The sequence below is a fragment of the Sebastes umbrosus genome, chromosome 13 (genome assembly GCF_015220745.1).
Source record: "Sebastes umbrosus isolate fSebUmb1 chromosome 13, fSebUmb1.pri, whole genome shotgun sequence".
Taxonomy (NCBI): domain Eukaryota; kingdom Metazoa; phylum Chordata; class Actinopteri; order Perciformes; family Sebastidae; genus Sebastes; species Sebastes umbrosus.
This window is the reverse complement of record NC_051281.1, coordinates 29,143,815-29,166,079: the sequence shown is the minus strand read 5'-3', so window position 1 is coordinate 29,166,079 and position 22,265 is coordinate 29,143,815. Positions and strand designations below refer to the sequence as shown.

General features: G+C 39.1%; 1 protein-coding gene and 1 long non-coding RNA gene across 2 annotated transcripts; one reads left to right on the top strand and one right to left on the bottom strand.

Annotated features, from left to right (window-relative positions):
• Nucleotides 1–4,388: 4,388 nt before the first annotated feature.
• LOC119499907 (alpha-1,6-mannosylglycoprotein 6-beta-N-acetylglucosaminyltransferase A-like) lies at nt 4,389–19,416 on the bottom strand. The gene is made up of 15 exons (XM_037789137.1): nt 19,203–19,416; nt 16,052–16,128; nt 15,271–15,360; nt 15,043–15,114; nt 14,056–14,226; nt 11,905–12,074; nt 11,631–11,759; nt 11,021–11,154; nt 10,754–10,887; nt 10,260–10,403; nt 7,887–8,033; nt 7,510–7,623; nt 7,297–7,371; nt 6,183–6,340; nt 4,389–4,642 (listed from the first exon to the last, which is right to left on the bottom strand). Exons 1-15 carry the CDS (start codon nt 19,360–19,362, stop codon nt 4,441–4,443), a joined length of 1,977 nt encoding a protein of 658 aa, XP_037645065.1. The 5' UTR covers nt 19,363–19,416; the 3' UTR covers nt 4,389–4,440.
• On the top strand, nt 11,162–16,590 carry LOC119499919. The gene is made up of 3 exons (XR_005209480.1): nt 11,162–11,173; nt 14,555–14,563; nt 16,404–16,590. It is a non-coding gene; the product is annotated as an uncharacterized LOC119499919 (long non-coding RNA).
• Nucleotides 19,417–22,265: the final 2,849 nt, after the last annotated feature.

The window sequence follows — 22,265 nt, the reverse complement described above, 5'->3', positions numbered from 1 at the left end:
AAGCACTGTGGCAAACAAACGCTTATGATTCTTACACATTTGGTTCCGTAAAATAATGTCCACAAATGAACACCATTTTCCAGATTTGTGTGAAGTGTGAATGCAATCGCGAGAAACGGAAAAGCCAACGTTAGGCTATAAACAAACTACACCACTGTCGCATGAACGTGAGTATACACAATGAGGCTGTAAAGGAGGACGAGTCGGCGTGATGACGTTTAGTAGTCTCATTTAGCCACTTGTTAGCGACCACCTTTTTGAAGACATGTGACGGCTTCAAAATTCACGAGTGGGGTATTTATTGATATATTTTATATTGTAGAATAAAACGTTTAAAATTTCTTCAGCTGGTGTAAACCACAGACCTTATCTCAGTCATCTAACTAAAACCCATTAAAAAAAACACATAGACTTTGAGACGAGGGAACCGGAAGTGCTAAAATGCTAACTCATTTCCAGGTTTTAGGACTCATTCCTGCATCACTCTTATTAGTGAGCTTATTTACCATACAAATATGAGAAAGGTATCAATATCCTCACCTAGCTCTCAGCAAGCAAACTTCTATAGTATTGTGTTCGTGGAAACTCTTCTTCATACCGCGATAAATATTGTATATTTGTGACATCACAAATGGACAGAAATCCTAACGGCTTGTTTCAAACGCGCAACTTCTGAATACGGGCTGTGTGTATTTATATTGAGCGTTTTGATAGTTTAACAGTATTTATAAAGCACTTAAACCTGCTTTATAATATAAAAGACATGAAAATCTCACTTTTCACAATATGGGACCTTTAATGTTAATTAGTGAGCTTCATATTTATCACAAAAATATGAGAGCGGTATCAATCTTCTTATCTAACTCTCGGCAAGCAAATTAACTTTTCAACCACGTTGAAGTTTTGTGTTTGTGGAAACTCTTCTTCGTACCTCTATATTCATCAGCAGGAATAAATATCAGTCTGCTACAGTGTGGAAGATGCACTAGTAACAAAATGTCTATATGGAGTGAATCTGAGCAGTTTCCATCTCTAAAGTAAGGGTGTCTGTAGGTTTGAGAGTGAATGAAAAATGTAATTCTGAGGATTAACACTGGCAAACAGCAAGCCAGGATGACACTACATAAGCTTTTACTTTTCACACATATACCTGTTTGAATCCAGCATTCTTGCTGACATTGCATGCTTTTGGCAGTGTATAATATTGAAGAGGCTATTAAAGACTTATACATTTTATGATGAAAAGCATTTCTCACTTCAGCATGTTCTCTCACCTGCCCTGACTCTATTTCATGCTTTTGCATCATCATCTCAAGCCTAGCACTCTCGCTGCCCTGACAAGACAATGTACATTAAAAGCACCTCAAGGAGATGGCTGGAAAATGGGACTTCATTCTCTTTATCTGCATGCGTCCGGCCTTTCAGGTTCCTCAGGAGACTGTGAAACACCCTGGACCGTTATCATCATTATCAGACAGGCAGTAGCTGTATCTTTATGTCTGGATCATGGCCTCATAGACTAATGCTAACCCCAATTAGTTGGCAAATGTAGTGCCTAGGAGGAGTGAATGTGTGTGTTACGTGCCGTGTTGTTTTGTGTGTTTCTGCTCTCTCTCCTGTGTCTCTTCAGGTCCGGGTGGTTAAGTGACAGGGAGAGAGGAACATCCAGCACCAGTAGCCCAGATTACACAGTGTTGCAAGCTGTGTGTGTGTGTGTGTGGTTTAAGTCGGCGGTGGACATGTGTCGCGGTCAGCACTGGCTTCCTGCAGGAGTGACTCTGTTAATCTGTTCGTGCAGTAGTCTTTAAGGAAGACTCTATCTTTAGTTTGATTTCTCAGTGTCACTTTCCTCCTGAAAGTAGTTTTAATTTGGTGGTTGTACACATTTCCATTTGTTACCCACCCTCCCCACCCCACCCCACCCCACCCCACCCCACCCCTATGCAGTCTAAATGAGGACTAAAATATATTGTTTAATTAATGTTGCATCAGAGAAATGGTGATAAAGTGGGATAGAAACGAAAGGGAAATTATACTAGTGTAATTTACTTCACTTGTCAGAGGTGCAGCTTGTGAATGCAAAGCTGGTTCGCAGCCAACTGTGAAATGGCTGCAAATAACATCATTGCTAAATGGTTACACACCAACCATTACGGGTTTTACAAACTGCATTTGTGAATGAACTTATTGTATATCGTCAGCCAAATACTTTTGAACAGGATCTGAAACTGTATGTAGTCCAATTGTCATGATTCCATTCATGACCTCAGCCTTCCTAGTGTGTCTTTTCCCTTTTTCCCTGTGTGCCCAGTTCCCTGTCTGTCTAGTGTGGGCGTGTCTGGCTGTTTGTGTGGGTGTGAGGCTCCCGCCAGACTCTGGCCCAATTCCAATCCGGCCCCTCCACCCTCCCACTCCGTGGTGGAGTGAACTCCGTTTGTAGTCACACTCACAGCTCAATGAAACACCCTTCATTAAGGTGGAGGGTAGAAATACAGCAGCCACTTTGAGACGAACTCCCCTCTCTTCAGCAAGGAAATAAATATCAGACTTTATTGATCCCCGGGGATAAATTAAGGTCCGTTTTGCTCCCGTTCTAGAATATAAATATAAATATAAATAAAAATAGAGAAATATAGATAATAGAGAAAATATAAAAAGAAACATATATAAAACAGCAGTGCAAATAATAATGCTGAAAAATAGGATCTATGCAAATAATACAAATGCATGCATTTATAAAAATTCAAGAATAGTGTAAAGTAAGAATATTATTTTAAATGTACTGTATAAATAAATACAGTTTTAATGCTGGAGTAAACCAGATTATTCACAGCTGAATGAATGCACTAAATTATTGTACTGTTAAATCAGTATTGCACAGTTGAAGATATAATACATTATGGGGTTATAACTCCTGATAGGGTAAAGAAGAATAAATATATGTTGTATGTATATATATTCTAGACCAAACAAGGGTATATTGATCTGAAATAAAATCTATTTACGTTATGTTGTTGACATTTGTATGAAAATAAAGTAGTTTCAATTAAATGTCTATCTGTTTGAGCCGTTTACAAGTAAATGTTTAAGTCGGCATCGATGCAGGCTCACTGTTATCTTTATCTTTTATTCGGATCTCCATTAGCTGTGGCTGAAGCCCAGCTATTCTTACTGGAGTCCACTTAAATCACTTTGCACTGTTAGGCTTCATTTCAGTACACAATCACATTACAATTTTTACCAACAATGACCACAACATCAAAAGCGACAGCAACAAAACAAAACAATATTCAAGACACAACCCAATACACAACACAGGACCTATAGGTGCAAGTTAATACTATTGACAGAGTACAGAGGTAAATATGATTCATTAGTGGTTGGACCATAGCATATTATGTCAAAATACAAAAACATACAATGTTGGAGGGTTTTATAACTCACTTCCACTCCCCAGTGATTGGTTTGGAATGGCACTTAATATGGCGGACCCTCTATGCGAACGCGCAAACAGAGTGGAAGTGGGTAGGGAGAGGGTGTAGGGGGTCGTTTGGAATTAGACCAGAGTGTGTGTGAGGTTCTTCTCCCCGGCAGACTCTCTCTCTCCCTGATGCAGTCAACTCACCTGATCAACCTGCACAGCTGCATCTCATCTAATAATCCACCTCAGCATAAATACCCCGGCTCTCCAGTCACTCAACGCCCGATCGTTGACTCAACCTAAGTGGTAGTTTCGCCTCGGCCGCTCAGCCTTGTTATTACCTTCGCCAAGGCAAAAGGCCTAGGAAGGAGGTTATGTTTTCACCGGCGTTGGTTTGTTTGTTTGTTGGTTTGTCCGTTTGGACGATAACTCCAAAAGTCTGCGCTGGATTTGAATGTCATTTTTTTTGGAGGGGTGGGGTGTGGCACAATGAACAATCCATTCGATTTTGGTGGCAACCCGGATCATGATCCGGCTTCGGGAATTTTTTTTAATTACTCCGCTCAACCTGTGCATTAGCACCACAGGCCACCACAGGGGGGCAGCAACGTACATGAAACCTGCCTTGGCAGAGGTCTGCACTCTCCGAGTGCACTTCTAGTTCACTGAGGAATCTTGTTCATAGTTTTTGATGTTGTTAGTGTCTCTAACGTTTTGTTCTCCTGTGCCTAGGATCACCGCCTGCCTGCCTGCCTGCCTGCCTGCCCTCCTCATTCCAGCCTCATCATCCATTCCTTCCAGTCATCATTCATGCTTTTTGGCAATAAAGCCTTTGTTCAACTTCCTGCCATTGTCTGTGTCTGCGTTTGGGTCCAAAATGACACTGATCGTAACACCAACTGTTTTCTTGGCAAGTCTACGAGGAAGTGTGAGTTGTAAGTCAAGGACACTCAGATAAAAGCCATATAAATACTTTTTATTGAACTTTATGTACATAGGTTTTGTTTTCCATCCAACAGTTAGATACATGCTTTGCATAAAGCTATCTGGTCCTTAATGTAGTCTCTACAGGGGCAGATGCGAGTCAAGGACTGGTCCGATCTCACACAGCTGAAGAGCAGGGGGTCGGACTGGAACAGACAGTGTTTACTACTGCTGTTGTAGGCTGGAAACACCAATTGACTGTCGGAAAGCTCTGATGTTTTACAATCTACACTGAAGCTGGGAAAAAAAAGATAAAAAATGATTAGAGCTGTGTATCATAAAGTCATAAAGCATGTAATTCAAATGGTGTTGGAGAACGGTGGACGTGAACACACTCCTTACTATCGGGACTCTTGCTCAGAACCATAGACTGTATATAAATTATATAAGAAGTGGACATAGTCATCGTAACATCGCCAGTTGGTTTGTGGAATACGGTTTTGAAGCCTCAAGATATAACAATTAACTTTCATGAACTGAAAACACACTGTGAAAGAGTTAAAGTTCTACTACGAAAACACGGACGGCAAACTTTAATTTAGTTATACATTTTAAATTTTTTGTCCTTCCCTCATTTGGTGCGCCTCTATGGATGGCACCCCTAGCATTCACCTATACTGCGTATGCCATGGGCCGGCTCTGCCCTGCTTTATGGTCTGTTTTACTGTAAATGGGAACCATAATTTACTAAATGAACATCATGCTGTATTGAACAAAACTTGAAACTAGCGATTGAGACCATAAACTCATGTTTACAATGTTTACTGAGGTAATAAATCAAGTGAGAAGTAGGCTCATTTTCTCATAGACTTCTATACTAACAGAATTAGTTTTGCAACCAGAGGAGTCACCCCCTGCTGGCTGTTAGAAAGAATGCAAGTTTAAGGCACTTCAGCATTGGTTTCACTTCTCATAAGAGGTTGCCGCCTGCTCAGAATCAATTCTGTAAGGTTGTGTGCCATCTTCAGCAAGCTCCAGCAAATTATTATATTAAGTATAGGATGGTGGCGATTGGGGCCAATGCCGGATTAGGTTCTGTCAACCCTAGCAATGGGAACAGCTTTAGGGGAGAATCTGTCTGAAAGGCTCAACTCAGGGGTAAAATCACCAGGCTCATTTTTTTTGTTTTACCAACTAGCTAAAAATAGATTTTGTTCATCTTCTTTTAGCTGCTCTGTCCCTTTTTCAAAAGGAGAACTAAGCAGCTGAAATTGGCAAAATTGGCTCAGTGTGGTGGTGAAAAGTCTTCCCGCATGGGCTCTGACAGCTTAGATATATTTCACAGTAACTTTGAACTTCAACACTATATTTGTATTTCCTGGCAGAAAGTCTCCAAATGACTCAAGAGCGATTTAATTTGTAAAGCAGTCCAATTTTTATGTTTTGGCTAAAAAAAAAGTACAAACTTCTTATGAGCTTAAAAATACTGCCGAAAATATGTAAGTGAATATCTGACTGTTTCTAATTTGTAGTTGTCGGCTGGAATATTCCTGATATTTATACATGTTTATACATGTGTGGTTAAACTTCCAAAAGTGATGTAACCAGTGGATTTCGGCTTATACTTTCAGTTTTGTTGAACCTCTTCTAATAGTAATAAAAACAGATCAGTTCTCCAAAGATGCTATGTTAAGACACATGACTATTTTATAGGTGAGAGCGTCCCCTCACAACTCATTTAAAACCACGTTTCATACACACAGAAAAAAACATTTAAGTAAATCAGGATTCATGTGACTGGATTCATGTTTATGCAAAGTACCATGTGTGTACTTACTTGGCAAGATTCTGTACTTTGTTAAGATGTGGGAAGAATGCAGGTTCACAGATAAGCCCTGCCTTCTGGCATGCCTGTTTACAGGACGTTTGGGCCTTCGCTTTCACAACCTGGAGCGCGCTCAGTGGGGGCCAGCTCCCTGTACTGGTGCAGAGGTCCTGAGGTACAGATGAGAACAAGATGAGAAGTAAAGAGTCTTTCCCATGACAAAAAATCAAATCTGATCCTTTTTCAATCCCCTAAACCAGGGGTCAGCAACCTTTACTATCAAAAGAGACATTTTAGGCAAAAACTAAAAACAAAATCTGCCTGGAGCCGCAAAACATTTGAGCATTGTGATGAAGGTAACACAGTTTATAGTCAAAGTATATAGTATATAAGTCTAATGCAGTGAGGGCCAAAGTGCAAATGCACTACATAGTATTAGGGCCACAAAAAATATCAAAGACAAAATCGGAGATTTCCAGAATAAAGTGATAATATTACGAGAAAAAAGTCGTAATGTTACGAGAATAAAGACATAACTTTACAATAAAAAAAACTGTAATATTACGAGAATAAAGTCATAACTTTACGAGAAAAAAAGTCGTAATATTACGAGGATAAAGTCATAACTTTGTGAGAAAAAAAGTCGTTGTATAATGAGAATAAAGTCATAACTTTACGAGAAAAAAGTCGTAATATAACTAGAATAAAGTCATAACTTTACGAAAAAAAAGACATAACGTAAAATTACTACTACTATACTACTATATATCTTTATATATATATATATAAAGATATATATATATATATATTAATATTATGACCTTATTCTCATAATACTACAACTTTTTTTCTCGTAAACCTATGACTTTATTCTCGTAATATTATGACTTTATTCTCAAAATCTCTGATTTATTTTTTTCCCCTCAATGTCGCCCTAATACTCCGTCGTACCATAGACCTACAACGATGATAAATTAAAATTAAAATGTAAACAAAAAAAACTGTTATTCATTCCCACTAATTTTTTATAAATCCTCAGGGAGCCACTGGAGAGGAGCTAAAGAGCCGCATATGGCTCCTGAGCCGCAGGTTGCTGACCCCTGCCCTAAACCAACATTCTTCCAACCTGTTTTTCAATCAGGACGTTGACCCTCTGGAGCATCCCTTCACAGGAAAACTCATAGGGAAGGTAGGGCTCAATCTGAAATGCAAAACTACAATTATAGATATATTATGGCACAATTGCAGCTCTGTATAAATCAAACTGAGCTTTCTCTGCATTTCCAATGTACTCTTTGGGAAATAGGTAGATTTGACAACATATTTAGAAGGTACTTGCAGTCTGATTGAGGATAGCAGTGAGAGCTCTCTCCACATCTGTGGAGTTGTGCATGTCTACCATCCATACGTACGGCTCACCTATGGCTTCGGCATAAGGATGCTGGGATGCCACCTGCAACGCATACACACAAACAGTAAAACTGAATGATACACCCGCTATTTATTTATATCTTTATAAAAAGCATGCGTCATTTTATTTATTTGGTAAAGGCAATGGGTTGATTTCCCTGTTGGCTCAACTAGCTCATTATTCCATTTCTTTGTTTGTGGTTGAAAAAGATCTCTGTACAGTGTGTGAGGTTCTACACATGGAAAAGTGTTTAATTTGTTTATCACATCACGGTAAGTCCTTCAGTTTTGAATATGACCCCTGACCTCTCTGGTGTTAGGCTTCCCCTTGAAGAACTCTGAATTCAGGCTACTCTGCGGAGGGTGTAGCCTGGGGTTCAGGAAAGCACAGCCATTGGCTAAGGCCTCCAATGGGGCGGGGCCTTCATACGGGAAAGACAATCCAACAAAAACCTACAACAGACCATACATAAAAAAAACAGGAAAAAAAAAACTATTTAGAATTTCATAACCCTTATAAGCAATGAAGAAGTATATGGTAACCGCATGCACACAAAAATCCTTTGGGGGTTTGAATTATTTTGAATTTAAATTGGAAAAGTCTATAAAATGTTGCATCCACAATTTTCTGTAAAATGCAGATGTAAATTTTCCTTAATTTTGTGAGAATTCATTATTAACATGTTAGAGATATGTTTCTGAAGTGTTCTGAAGAAAATGATAAATTACTTCTACATGGGGTCTTTGAAACCTAAGTTGTTTAGATGGGTAGACCACGTTTGTGTCCCGAGTGAAACCAGAAGTCAACATGGATTTATTTGTCACGTAACTTTTGTACTTAAGTAACGCCACTTCTGGAGTAATTTAAAAGGCCAAACCATGATCTTTTCCTACACCTAACTAAGTAGTTTTGTTGCTTGAATTTAACTAAGTAGTTTTGTCACCTAATCCTAACCAAGTCAATCTTTTCCTAAACCTAAGTAGTGTTGTTGCTTGAACCTAACTAAGTAGTTTTGTTGCCTAAACCTAAGGAAGTTGTTTCCTAAGACCATATGCATGTAATGAGCGGAAATTGACGCGTTGCTGGACATTTGTAAATGGTAAATGGACTTGGACTTATATAGCGCTTTTCTAGTCTTCTGGCCACTCAAAGCCCTTTACACTACATGTCAGCATTCACCCATTCACATTCATACACTGATGGCAGAGGCTGCTAAGGTGCCAACTTTGCCCGTCAGGATCTAATCTAAATACTCATTCACACACCGATGGCTATGCCTTCAGGAGCAATTTGGGGTTAAGTGTCTTGCTCAAGGACACATCGACATGTGACCTGTAGCAGCCGGGGATCGAACCACCGACCTTCCAATTGGTGGACAAACCTGCTCTACCCTCTGACACACAGCCGCAGGAAAACGAACAAAAAAGGACTAACTTTTTCGTAAGATATTATACAAACCGTTGTATGAGAATACGTTGGTCATAACTGATTTTCATACTGTGTGATCCATATCTGTGATCGATTTTTGCAGTATTTTTTAGACAGAACTCCCTCGCCAAGTAAGTCTGTTTGAATTTATAGTTTATCTATTGGATCTTACTTGTGAATTTTACTTTGTAATATAATCAATAATACTGCCGCATACACCAACTACAAACAACATAGACCAATATGCTTCAACATCCTTTTTTTTTCTCATAATAAACTACACAAATCCTGTCTCAGAAAAGCCCCTCTGACTTTTAAAAATCTCTATGTAAGTAATCTTTTTCAGGGATTTTCTCGTAAAGATGTATAAACGATTTTACACAGTGGCCGCCCTGTACAAAACTGTTTTCTTTAAAGTGTTAGTTTCTGTATTGTAAAAGAGCCACCTTATCGATTGTCACTTATAGTTTTCAAATAGTGCTTATCACTGGTAAAGGTTTGTCTCCAGAAGAAGAAAAAAGAAGTTCAGGACCGGACCGTGCTGCTCAAATCTGAACTGTCTGAATCTTCTGCAGATCAGATAGTCCAGATCTTTCAAATCGAAACATTGTACAATTTGCTTTAATGTTCTTTACAATATAAATGAGTAACACATTTTAAAGGTCTTATTGCTAACATTTTTATGTAGATTTAAACACAATATATCCACAGAGCTTTTAGAAAGGTGTCTAATAAAAGTATGGCTTATCTTGAAAAAAAATATTATGACTGTATTTATCATTTACAAATTGTGGCAGGTCCAAAATTAATGTTTTTCGGTTCCCACTTCTAACAAGGCTTGTGAGCCAATAGTACTTTGGAATCACGTGGTGTCTCTGCGTTGTCAGTTAGTGTGGAAAAAAATGGATAAATGGCTGAGATTGACGGTGAGTGCCTGACAACAACTTGTTGTGAAGTGAATGCAATGGAACGGGGGAGGAAGAATGCGACATCTAGTGGCTGACTGTTATCAATAGCACCTTTAATAGTGGATATCGCTCTGCCCATTTTTGTCAGGATTTTCTTTTGTCACGTTCGTCAAATGGGAGAAAGGTTACCACTTTAATGCTACATATTGGGGTTTAATATGATCATATGAAAAGAAAAAACAAGTATAAAAAAAAATACTTTATGATGAGAAATTAGAAAGAAAATGAGAAAAGAAGTAAAGCCAAAGTCAACAAGGATGAATTTAAAGGCGACACTCTCACCTTGCTCTGTCTCAACAGGGCCTGAACCTCAGTGCCTTTGACAATGCCGTGGTTCTTCACATAGCTTGGAATCGAAACGGATTTATCAACTGTCCCATGGACCTCCAAGTACTTATGGATGATGTCCAGATATGCTCCTTTACCCTGCAGTGTAACAGCAGAAGAAGCAAAGACTGTGACTAGCTGGGAAATCAATGGAAGTGGCACAAATTACACTTCTTCCTTGACATGTGTGTACAGTATGTTATAGTGATGTCCAACAGACTACTAAACACCCACACATACTATATCCACAAAGAGTAAAATGAGTTGACTTTTATTTTTAATGCATATACAGTAATACTAATCAAAACTCTGTTCCCAAAATGTGATTTTTTTTCTTTTCTCTACAGCCTCCCCTAACTAGAACCTGGATACTTCCTTAATACTTTCTCAAATAAATACAGGTGTGTGAAGAAATAAATATCTATCTTTCAATGTCTGTCCATTGTTACCTCCCAAAACTTGGCTCTCTTGCCGTACACAAGGGCCTGGTTTTTTCTTCCGACAGACTTCAACTGCTCGGTTTCTTCAGAGCTCATCTGGTGCTGCACCACAAAGCCCAGGAATGTGTTGTCTGGTGTATGAGCTGCTCACAGTAAAACAATACACGTTAATCAAGATACAAAGATACAAAAGAAGTAGCCAGTTTTGTTCCTCTCAGATCAAGCAACATTATGTAAATCACATGATTAGCAAAGAAAAAGAGGTAGAAAACATACGGAACATTGTGTAGAACTGCATTGGGATCATGTTCAGGTTGCCAAATGGACCCTTAAGGTTGTGCTTTTTGGCCCAAGCTACATGATTGAAGTCTGGCTCAGTGCCGAAAGTGTCCAACACACGAAACTTGCACCTGATCGATGTACAAAAAGGTACAAAGTTCCACTCATAAACACATTAAAGTGGCAGTAAGCAGAATGTTTTTGGCATTATTGGGCAAAAATTCCATTATAACCATTCCATTATATGATTAGAGGAGAGTATTATCCAGAGTCCAGTGCAGGGCTCCGCCGTTGCTTATAGAACTAGGGTTACAATATTGTAACCTCCGTTTTGTTGCCTAAACCCAACCAATCATTTCACGACGTTAACCACGTGGCATCGTTCGTTTCTGCAAGCGTGATACGAGGCTAATATGAAACATATTTATGAAACATACTTTTGGTTTTGAAACATTCAACGTATCCCGCGGTTTTGCAGAAACGTACAATGCCGACAGTTTTTCTGGCGACTGGGTTGCAAACAAAATGTGCACATACTCTCACACTCATATGACCGACAAATAAAATCAATTTTATTTTTAAAATGATGTTAGAACCAGAAACTCACCTGTATTCGATCCAAGATGTCCCTAGTGCTGTCTGAATCTGTTTAAGACCAATAATGTCTGTATAGATCAGGTCTGCTTCCACGTTTGAATGACGAGTTGGGCAGCTACCTGTCGAAAGCCCTAGAAATCTAGAGAGAGATTAATGCAAGAATGGATATACAGAAATAGAGTTATTATAACAATGAAGTGGAAATGTATATGGTTGTATGCAATGACACCAGTCACCCTGACAGCAGCCTGTGACAAAAGGCTGTTTTTTCTGTGCATACTCACTGCTTGAGGTCAGGTAAGGAGGCAGAAAGGTGAAGATCGTGACCCAGGATGTAAAGTGTGGAGATGAGATCACTCCACTGGACTAGTTCCCCAAGGGGGCCCCCATTAAAGGAAGAGTCTGCTATTCTAAAACCTGATTCATCTGTCACTGCTCCAGGATGCACCAGAATCTGGGAAGGGATAGAGATCCTTGGGCAAGATGCAACAAAACATTTTCTCTTTCCTTTGTTTCATACTCTTTTTTTGTTGTTGCCAGAATTCAACCGATATAATTGTTTTAGTGCTGATACAGTTCCAATACCGTTGTTTAAAGTGGCAGTAGGCAGTATATTTTTGGCATCATTGGGAAAAAATTCAATAATAACCTTTCAGCATACTGTAATTCAAGTGTTCTGAGAGATAACTAGACTTCTGCTCCTCCTCATGGCTCTGTTTTCAGGGTTTAGAAAATCTAGCCCGTGACGGGAGACTTTGACCAATCACAGGTCATTTAATTGAGAGAGCATTCCTATTTTCTGTGCTCCGGTCATGTGGCCGGAACTTGGCGTTTCTTTCACCAGATTTTACAATGGCGGCGGCGTCACAAACTTTCTCATTTTACAGCTAAACCGTGTACTACAAGATGATTCTGAAAACATTTGAGGAGAGAAATAGGCATTAATGTAACAGAATATTGATTCATATTTGATCAGCGCTGCCTAGTTTGACAGTTTGGTCAGAGTTTGCGAGTGATCGACAGCCAGCTCTCATAGACGGCAGCTGGACAGCAGACCTCAGATCAGCTCTTACTGCTTGTTTTCCTCCTGTATGTGAAATCTTGCAGATGCCTTTAGGAGCACCGGAGGATACAAAGGCACATGATTTTTCTTCAGGTTACCTTTTTCATGTACTACTATCATGATACAGCGACCGTTTTATTAAAAAATAACTTTTTTTTTCAATCATATTTGCTCCAATCTCACCTACTTCAGCTTTAATTGAGTGATCTGAAACCACAGAAAGTGCTAAGACCACTACGATTTATTTACCCACCTGTTAAACTTTAGCAAATAGCGAATCTTTTTTTCAGATTTCAAAGTAATATGGCCATTGTTTCATATCAAAAGCTTGTTGAACATCTAAGGATAGAGTGGCTTCATCTGATGGCTCATTTCCTGCATAACATTAAGTAATGGAAGACCAGTCTAGTTGAGTTTAAGAAAGAATTAGGCCTACATGTATATAATTCCCATCTATAAAGTTCCTGGTTTTAGTATCACTGGAATGATTATTTAAGGAGGAAGGGAGGCATCCAGCTCTAAAAACACCCTCTTTGAAATGGAACGTGTCCATCCCATGTGCGTCATTATGAAACTGTACAAGTCACACTGAAAGAAAGAGCACAATCAAAACTATCTAAGAATGGACACATTCTCTCTATGTTTAATCAGTGAATGCCATAGTAAGGTATCGCGTTAAAGGCCATTAGGGTGTCCTTTATTTAAAGGTCCCGTATTGTAAAAAGTGAGATTTTCAGGTCTTTCACATTATAAAGCAGGTTTAAGTGCTATATATCCAAACGCTCAGTATACGGAGAAATACATTATTCAGAAATTGTGCTTTTGAAACAAGCCGTTAGGATTTCTTTCCATTTGTGATGTCACAAATATACAATATTTAGACGATTACGCAGTTTTAAACATAAACATTCTAAATGTGACCCAGTTTATTTCTTGTTGCAGTGTATGTAAATAACATCAGCTGACAGGAAGTAAACATGGACCCAAACTGTTGCCTAGCAACGCAATTCCGTTGCAATTCCATTGCAATTCCGTTGAAATGCACTAAAACGGAGTGTTTCAGACAGAGGGTGAATACAGGTATATTAAGGAAGACAGAATGAGGAAAATAAAATGTTTTTTGAACATTACAGCATGTAAACATGTTCAAATGGAAACGCAAAATACAAGTATGAACCTGAAAATGAGCATGATATGGGACCTTTAAAAAATTACTGAGAATTTCGAGTGGAAATTCTGACCCCCTATCATCATTATAAACTCCGTATGTGCCATGCGAGAACAGAAGGCATAACAACAGTAACTAAGGGGGTGGGGGTTAGCAAACTGTCAATTAGTGTTCCAATAAAAGCAATGTGGAGGTATACATTACCTTTTTAGCTTTCCTCTCTGTGAGGTTGTATTTGGCCGACAGAGAGCGTCCAGCCTCGACCCAAATGTTTTCCATACTGCGAATTCTTTGGTGAATCCAACGGAACTGTTTTCTATTTGCCATAGGTGGATACAGATCTGTTAGACTTTCCCGTACCACTGCAGGCCCCATCTGGATAAGTGAAGAAAACACATTATGTATTATTGTGATGGACATCCGAATCCCTCCACAACACAATGACTTCTTTCCCTTTTAGTACTGATAAAAGTAAATCTATGTTCTTTTCAACTGAGCTATACAGGATCACAAATCATCGCCAATGTCACAACTCCCATTTGTGTCAGTTATGCCACTTTCCACTCCCTATCCTGATCAGAATTCAGATTGAAAATTTTGCTTTTTTGGACCATGAATGCCACTTACGGTACTGGCATTTTAGTGGCACAATAACCACCAGATTATATAGGCAACTAATGTGGGAAATGAGCTCAAGGGACAGTGGAAAAATGTAAGAATTTTAATTCAGATGTGCAGTTTCAGGGTGTTTTCTACTGCAGGCTGGTCTCAAAGTGTTCGTAGCCATACCTACAAAAAGTAATGCACTGTAATTTGTGTATATCCCACAAAATCAATGTGCATGTAATCCACATAATTGTCAACCAGAAGTCAATGTTGATTTATTTGTCACGTAACTAACTTATATAACACCACTTCTGGTGTTATTTTAAGCCAAATAACAATCTTTTCCTGAGCCTAACTAAGGCGTTTTGTGGCCTAAACATAACAAAGTCTTTTTTTTTTGCCTAATCCTGACCAAGTTGATCTTTTCCTAAGCCTTACTAAATAGTTTTGTTATCTACACCTAAGGAAGTTGTTTCCTGTGAAGACAAATGTTTATTTTGAAAAGACTGTAAATGCATGTAACGAGTGGACATTGACACGTGTTGCTGGACATTCGTAGGAAAACAAACGAAAAGGGAGGAATACCTTTTTCGTAACCTCTGATTTTTCCACTACAGGCTTCACTCGGCCTGGAAGCAAGGGACACCAGGACTCTATCTTAAAACAAAGCAGAGAGAAAGAGGGGACAGTTACTCCAGCACCAACCAACCATACACTTTTTCGCCTTCTTGCATCTACAACATTGAGCATGTATGTGAAGATGTCTTCACTGGCCACTGTTACTGTGTGATATGAGAGCTTGAAACCACTTACCTCACTGAGGTAGGTAAGGATGGAGCACAGAGACCCATTCACCCCATAACTGCTGTAGCAAGGGTCAGTCTTCCAACTGTTTTTCATCCACTAGGAAACCAATAAAGTACAGAGGGCCCCAACGAAAAAAAAATGACAAGTACATAATCATGACCAACCCTGAGTGAAACACAACATTAGCATAAGCTATCCAAGAGCTGATACTGGATCGGATATTAGGCCAATACTGACTAAAATAGCTGGATCGGGTATCGGGGACAATGGGGCCGATCTATTCAATTCAATTCAGTTCTATGTTTATATATATATACATATACATTACATTAAGGTATTTACATTTCCGTTTAAGTTTTGAAGAAATTTATTGTTGCATTATTATTACACTTGAACGGTAGTCCCTGTTAATTTTGAAGATTTCTTACCAAGTTCCTGGTGCATGATTTATTATTTTAATAATAAATAACAATTCAGTAAATTTATATTCATTACATTTTGTTTTTTACAAAGTTAGGAAAGTACAATGTTTAAGTCAAGCCTGATGATGCCTTACGCGTAAAAGAATGGTATCGAATCCGTACTCTGTATCCGCCGATACCCAAAGGCCAGGTATTGCTATCGTATCATGACTGAAAAAGCCGGATTAGTGCATCCCTACTTTGCATTACATCAAAAATACGTTGAGAAATCGATTTATTTCAAAGTATTCTGACAACATGACATTCATAGGAATTTGTACCAATGAGATTTCAATGGTTGTTATCACATAAAGAAATTTGCCTACCTTCAATTTCCCCTTGCAGTCTGGGTGTCCATCCATGGGCGGCAATGGGCAATTTTTATCCTCTTCGATTGGCTCTTCTACAAAACACACAAACAACAGCAAGTTTGCTCATTCAGAGATGCTCTAATGATTCAAATGTATTATTTTCTTCATTTTGATTAATAATAATAATAATAATAATAATAATAATAATAATAATACATTTTATTTAGTGGCACCTTTCTAGACACCCAAGGACACCTTACAAGAATCAATTTAAACATAGACAGATAAAACAATATAAAAACAACAGGACATGACAGAGACATATTTGTACAGACACATAGGATGGGTGATGATGAGTACTAGAGAGAGTAGACCAGTTTAAACAGGTGGGTTTTGAGGAGGGATTTGAATGATGCGATATTATCAGACTGCCGGATGTGTGGGGGGAGTGAGTTCCATAGCCTGGGAGCAGAGCAGCTGAATGCCCTAGCTTCCATGGTGCTGAGGCGTGAGGTGGGGGTGGTCAGAAGTCCGGCTGATGATGAGCGGAGGGAACGGGAGGGGGTGTACTCCTGAAGGAGGTCTGTGAGGTTGGAGGGGGGCAAGGTTGTGAAGGGCTTTATGGGTGAGCAGAAGGTTTTTGTAGTCGATCCGGGATTTAACAGGGAGCCAGTGCAGCTGGATGAGGACGGGGGTGATGTGGTCGGAGGATTTGGTGCGGGTGATGATCCGGGCGGCAGAGTTCTGAATGATTTGGAGTCTGTTGAGTAGTTTGATGGGGATGCCAGAGAGGACAGCGTTGCAGTAGTCGATCCGGGATGTGACAAATGCGTGAACTAGGATTTTAGTGCTGGAGTGGGACAGGGATGGGCGGAGTCTGGAGATGTTGCAGAGGCGGAAGAAGGCAGTCCGGGTGACGTTTTTTATGTGGGATGTAAAGGAGAGGGTACTATCCAGGGTGACCCCAAGGCTCTTGACATGGATGGAAAATGGTACTGAGAAGCCATCAATGGCGAGGTTTGGAGCAGTGGTGTGTTGAGATTTGGAGATGTTATTTTTGGAGCCGATTAGTTAGTTGTTTCATGCTGAGTCCAGTTATTGACATAAGTAGAAAAAGTGCTTGAAAAGATTGTTAATGTCCTGCTACATGAAGTGTGAAATAAATGTGAAATAATTCCACCAATGGAAATGTAATTAAAAACCACATTCATTCATTGGAATAAACTTGGTTACAATCCAAGCTATGTTGAGGAAAACAACCTTCATGTTTTCCCCAACAAGGAGCAGTTTTATCTAGTTATCATTGCATAATTGTCAAACATCCAGCCACCTTGTTGTGTATAAATAGGTTGTGCTCTTAACCATTGTGTAAAACCCCCTGAAGGGACATTGGTTGAATAATGAGCAGATTCTTCCTGTCAGTCAGGTTAGTCAAGTCTTTTTTTCACATTTCAGTAGTAGTTGCAGGTGGAAGCTATCAAGCCCTTTCCTGTATGTAAAGAAAAACGTTTACGCTTTTGTAAAAGAAAATCCAATTGCACAGTGCAACTTGTTTCTCTGGTTCTATGACCATTGAAGGTGAGATGGCTATGCCACAAATGATCCATTCTTACTCAATAGCTCTGAAACGAGAGCAAGCACAGCCAAAATGTTTACTGTATTGCATTAGAAATGAAAGCATCTGCACGGTTTGTGACTCAGCCTGGTAATAGGTACATTGTCTTTGTAGCTTATATCCCTCTGCATTGGAGCGCCATTGTCCAAAAGCTATTAAAAACACACCAGAGAGCCATACCAAATCCTCTGACTTCTTCCTTCATTATCATGGACTTGGTTACTGTAGTTTATTTTGACTCAATCAAACTTGCGCTGTCTTGCCATCGTAAACTCACTAGAGCACCAAATGTGTATACATCCACGGCTGAAAATAGCCCCTAACAACAGCACCATTTACTCTTCTTTTTTGGTAACATTTGCTAGAAACTACGGTGCCCAGCTGTTTTGAGAAACTACAAAACTTTCTGTGAAAAACTCTAATTATATATTTTTCACCTTTTTGTAATGATATATGTCTTCAGTAGGGAGGGGTAGGGAAAATCACAACATACTTTTGACTTGCTTTTGGTCAATAATAACATAGGGCCATGTTAAAGGGCCGCAGGGAAGGGAAGGAAAGTGTGATCATATCAGCCGGCTATTGTTGGTTCTGTCATTTTTAGGGTTTGGGTCATGTGAATATGGGTGTGCCTGACCGTGAGAGTGTATGAAAAGGCAGGCATGCTGTGGTTCTCCATTTTTTTGTTTAAATCTGTCTTTGCCTTGGTCTCTTTAAAGCTGGACATACATTGTACGATTTTAGAAAATGTCGTTGTGTAATTCCTACTCCTACTGTAGGAGTAGATCGTTTGCAATGTAAAGCCAAAGCTCAATAAAGATTTGTTCGAAAGCTCCGAGAGAGGTTAAGTCTGTTTGTTAGCAGTGGTCTGTACGGGTCACAATGCTAACAAGGCAAGAAACTTGCTGCCTTGATCATCTGTGCCATCTTGTCTGCCGAAACGTCTAAAAAAAGAGGCAGCGGCGTAACGTTATATGGACTCGCAGGTGCCTAGGAAAACGTGGACAGTATGGCTTGTCCATTTTGCAGAGAGAATTGGAGGTAAGCTAGCTACATTTTACCAGCTATATCTATTGTTATCTTGATAGCTACGCTCTGATTACTGTAAAAAGAGGAGAAAAAAGCACTGACTGCTTCAACTGTGCGAGAGTCTGTGGACGGCCGACCAAAATTTCTGACATGTTAGACGGGATGAGTTAATCGTTCCTCGGTCCCCCGTGCACACTGCACGGCAAACGATGCCCAACGAAGCTGAAATTCGGTGAAACAACTCTAAATGAGTTGTACTGCTCAATATTCGGGCCAGAAACTTGCTAAAATCGTACAGTGAATGCCCAGTTTAGGACTGATTGACTTATTCTACAACACTAGTCCAGGTATTTGTTCTATAATTTCTTCATTAACATATCTGAATTCATCACTTTTATTCAGATTTAACTGTAATTGCTTTCTATCTACTGTATCGTCATGTAGAGTTTCTCCAAGTTAAAACAGGACACTGTGGGAATACAGTTAGCATTCTGCTCTTAATTCAGTTGAGAGTCATGTTACCCGTTTTGACTTGTTGGACTTCCTTCTTCTTTTCCTTCTCTGCCTGCAGCTTTAGGAGTTCCTCCAGGTGAGCCACTTGTTGCTGCAGTTGGAGTTTATCCGAACGCATGTCTTTGATCACATCATCCCTCAGTTGTCCTTTCTCTTTTTCTGCCTGCATATTAATCTGAAGGAACTGTAATTCATCTTTGTAGTTCTTCAAGGGAGGTGGGGGAGAGACTGAAAGAGAGAGTTTTCAGTGTTCATTTGAGTAATTTACCCTCTGCTTTTAACATATTTGCATGAAACTTACATCTGAAAAGAGCTGTTGAAGCAGTCAGACATTCTATACAATCGTTACTCATATAATATACAGTTAGCAAATATTAGCAGGGAATTCCTATTTTAATAAGACTGCTTAACTGAAAATTAATTTTAGATATAGTAAGTTTATGATATGAACTGAGACATAAGTATGGATTTGCGTGGCAGAAAAAAAAAATGAAAGGACCAAGGCAACAGGTATTGTCTTTGTAGCCTATTCCTCTGCATAGAGCTCCAAAGTTCCATAAACTTTTCATATCAACATTGAATTAATCACTTTTTGTGCTGATATAACTGTAATTGCTTTAGACTATAATGTATCGCTGTGAGTTTATCCAAGTTAAAACTGGCCACTCTAGAAATAGAGTTAGCATTCTGCTCCTAATTTAGTCAAGAGTCATTTTACCAGTTTTGACTTGTTGGAGTTCCTTCTCTGCCTGTAGCTTTAGGAGTTCCTCCAGGTGAGCCACTTGTAGCTGCAGTTGGAGTTTATCTGAATGCAGGCCCGTGATCATCTTATTCCTCAGTTGTCCCATCTCTTTTTCTGCCTCCATTTTCATCTGGAGGGACCTTAATTCTTCTTTGTAGTTCTTCAGGGGAGGCGGGTGAGAGACTGACAAGAGTGGAGTTAATTTGAGTAATCATCCCTCTGTTTTGAACATATTTTTAAGAAACTTGCATCTAAAAAGAGCTGTTGAAGCAGTCATCCTTACTATATAATTATTACTCATAGAATATTCAGCTGTGACATAAAAGTGTAATTGTGTGGCAGAATAAAAAAAATCTTGTCTATAGAGTTTGCTCACTGTTATCAGAGGATTCCATGATGTTCAGGAGATCATCCACAACCTTGACAATACTCCTCATTATTTCTAGGAGAGAAAAGGGGGAATGTAAAAAAGAAAAGGAGAGAGAAGGCAGATCGAGTTAAGCAGGAAAGTCTTGTAGAATTAAGAGAGAGAGGGGGGCAGAGGTTGTGATGTCTATTGACAAGAAATCTCTTAAAAAAACAATAATTAAGGATGCAAAAGATAAATTAGTTCTGACATATACGTAAAATCATTTACCAAAAAAGGACTTCATTCCACCTCATCATTTGACCCACTATTACCTTAATCTCATCCTCCATTTTACATCCTGTATCCCAGTGATTCCTAACCAGGTGTCCGTCCCCTTAGAGGGGGCACCAAAGATCACAGGGAGTGCGCCAGGATTTGTCTGCTCTGAGGTTGTCAGAATCTAAAATCATAATAACACACTTACTGGATGATTTATACAAAAGTTTGTATATAAAACAATTTTAAAAGATTTTTGATACTTAGTAGCAAAATTTTACGAAATATTCAGCTCCATTTGTTGCCGTTTAGCCTTTCAAAGACAATATTTTCACTCATTTGCTCTCCCACTTGACACACACAAAGGGAGGCTCTAAAACTTGTTGAAAGTTGCTAAAAAAAAAAGATCATATGAATCTGCATACGTCATCAATTTATTTATGTTGACGAAACTGATGAGTTATATTCATTAAAGAAAGTTGATTTAATAAAAAGACTAACTCATCTAATACACTGAATTATCTTATTTTAGGATATTGTTTGAGGATTTGTAATCTTTTTTTAGGGAGATAATGTCGACGCTATAGCGTCACAGAGTAGTGAGACTCAGAACGTGAATCAGATGTACTTAATGCAACCCATTTGCCTTCATTTCTACAAAATGCAATTTAAAAAGGAGGAGGCTTGATTAACCTCTATTCACCATTCATTATACTCCCAACCTCTCAGTATCCCTGTGCTCTCTTCTCACCTTCAGACTTGCCTTTTTCCATCCACACTTTGTCATGCTGCCTCACTCTGTTGTTATCTTTGGTCATGACGATGCCCTCCTGGTTAAAGTTGCTCTAAAACCAGTTGAGACAGACACAACAAAAACCTTGTAAAAAAAAAAAATGCATTTTTGTCCATTCTGCATTTAATAAAACGTGTGTATAAGGCAAACAGTTGTGACCTGAATTAAGTTTATGTTAGGTGAATTAATGAATGAATGAAGTTACAGACCAGGATGAAATATGGCATACTCAGACACCAGATGAAAGCAATGCCTAGTAGCAAATACAGGGTTCTCTGCAGGGTGTCTGTCTGTTGTCCCATGATGGGTCTCTTCTGGGTTAACACATATAATTCTGCATGTTCAGCGGTGAGACATGAGAGAAGGAACGTGTCTTTCAAACAGAGAGAGAGAGACGGGAATTATTTAGCAACTTCATGACTGATGTTCTTGGCTTCCCGACAAAACAAATAATAAAGATACGAGAAACATAAAAAGTTACGATGACGTGATGATAAATAGCATGAATTTTCTCTACCCACTACACAGTTCATTTAGAATAATTTGCTTTTCTGGGTGGTTTTCCATAGCACCTATTCTTATTCATTGTAATGCACATGTTACAATTATATTCTTTTTCAAACGCAGACAGCTGCACACTAACCATACAAAGACTAACACTCACCTTTGGATTGCTGGCCTATCCTTCCAGTGTAACCAAATGAACAGTGTGACTATACTTTGTTCTGCCAGTATCTCTCAGATGCAAATTATCTGCCTTTCCTGTTTGGCTGCATAACTGCATAGCCCCTAACAGTAATACGCATGCCTTTGCAGCCTCCAAAGGAAGTTTGGTTTATTGACATTTTTTTCAGTGTCACTTCCCTGTTTGTTTTTTTATTGGTCCATGTAAAATATACAGTACGTCATCAG

Coding starts and splice junctions, on each gene's coding strand:
- LOC119499907 (XM_037789137.1), bottom strand. CDS start 19,362: ATGCAGGCAGAAAAAGAGAAAGGACAACTGAGGGATGATGTGATCAAA. Junction 11,760..11,904: donor TCCTTACCTGACCTCAAGCA/GTGAGTATGCAC, acceptor ATCTCTCTCTAG/ATTTCTAGGGCTTTCGACAG. Junction 10,404..10,753: donor AGAGAGCCAAGTTTTGGGAG/GTAACAATGGAC, acceptor GTTACACTGCAG/GGTAAAGGAGCATATCTGGA.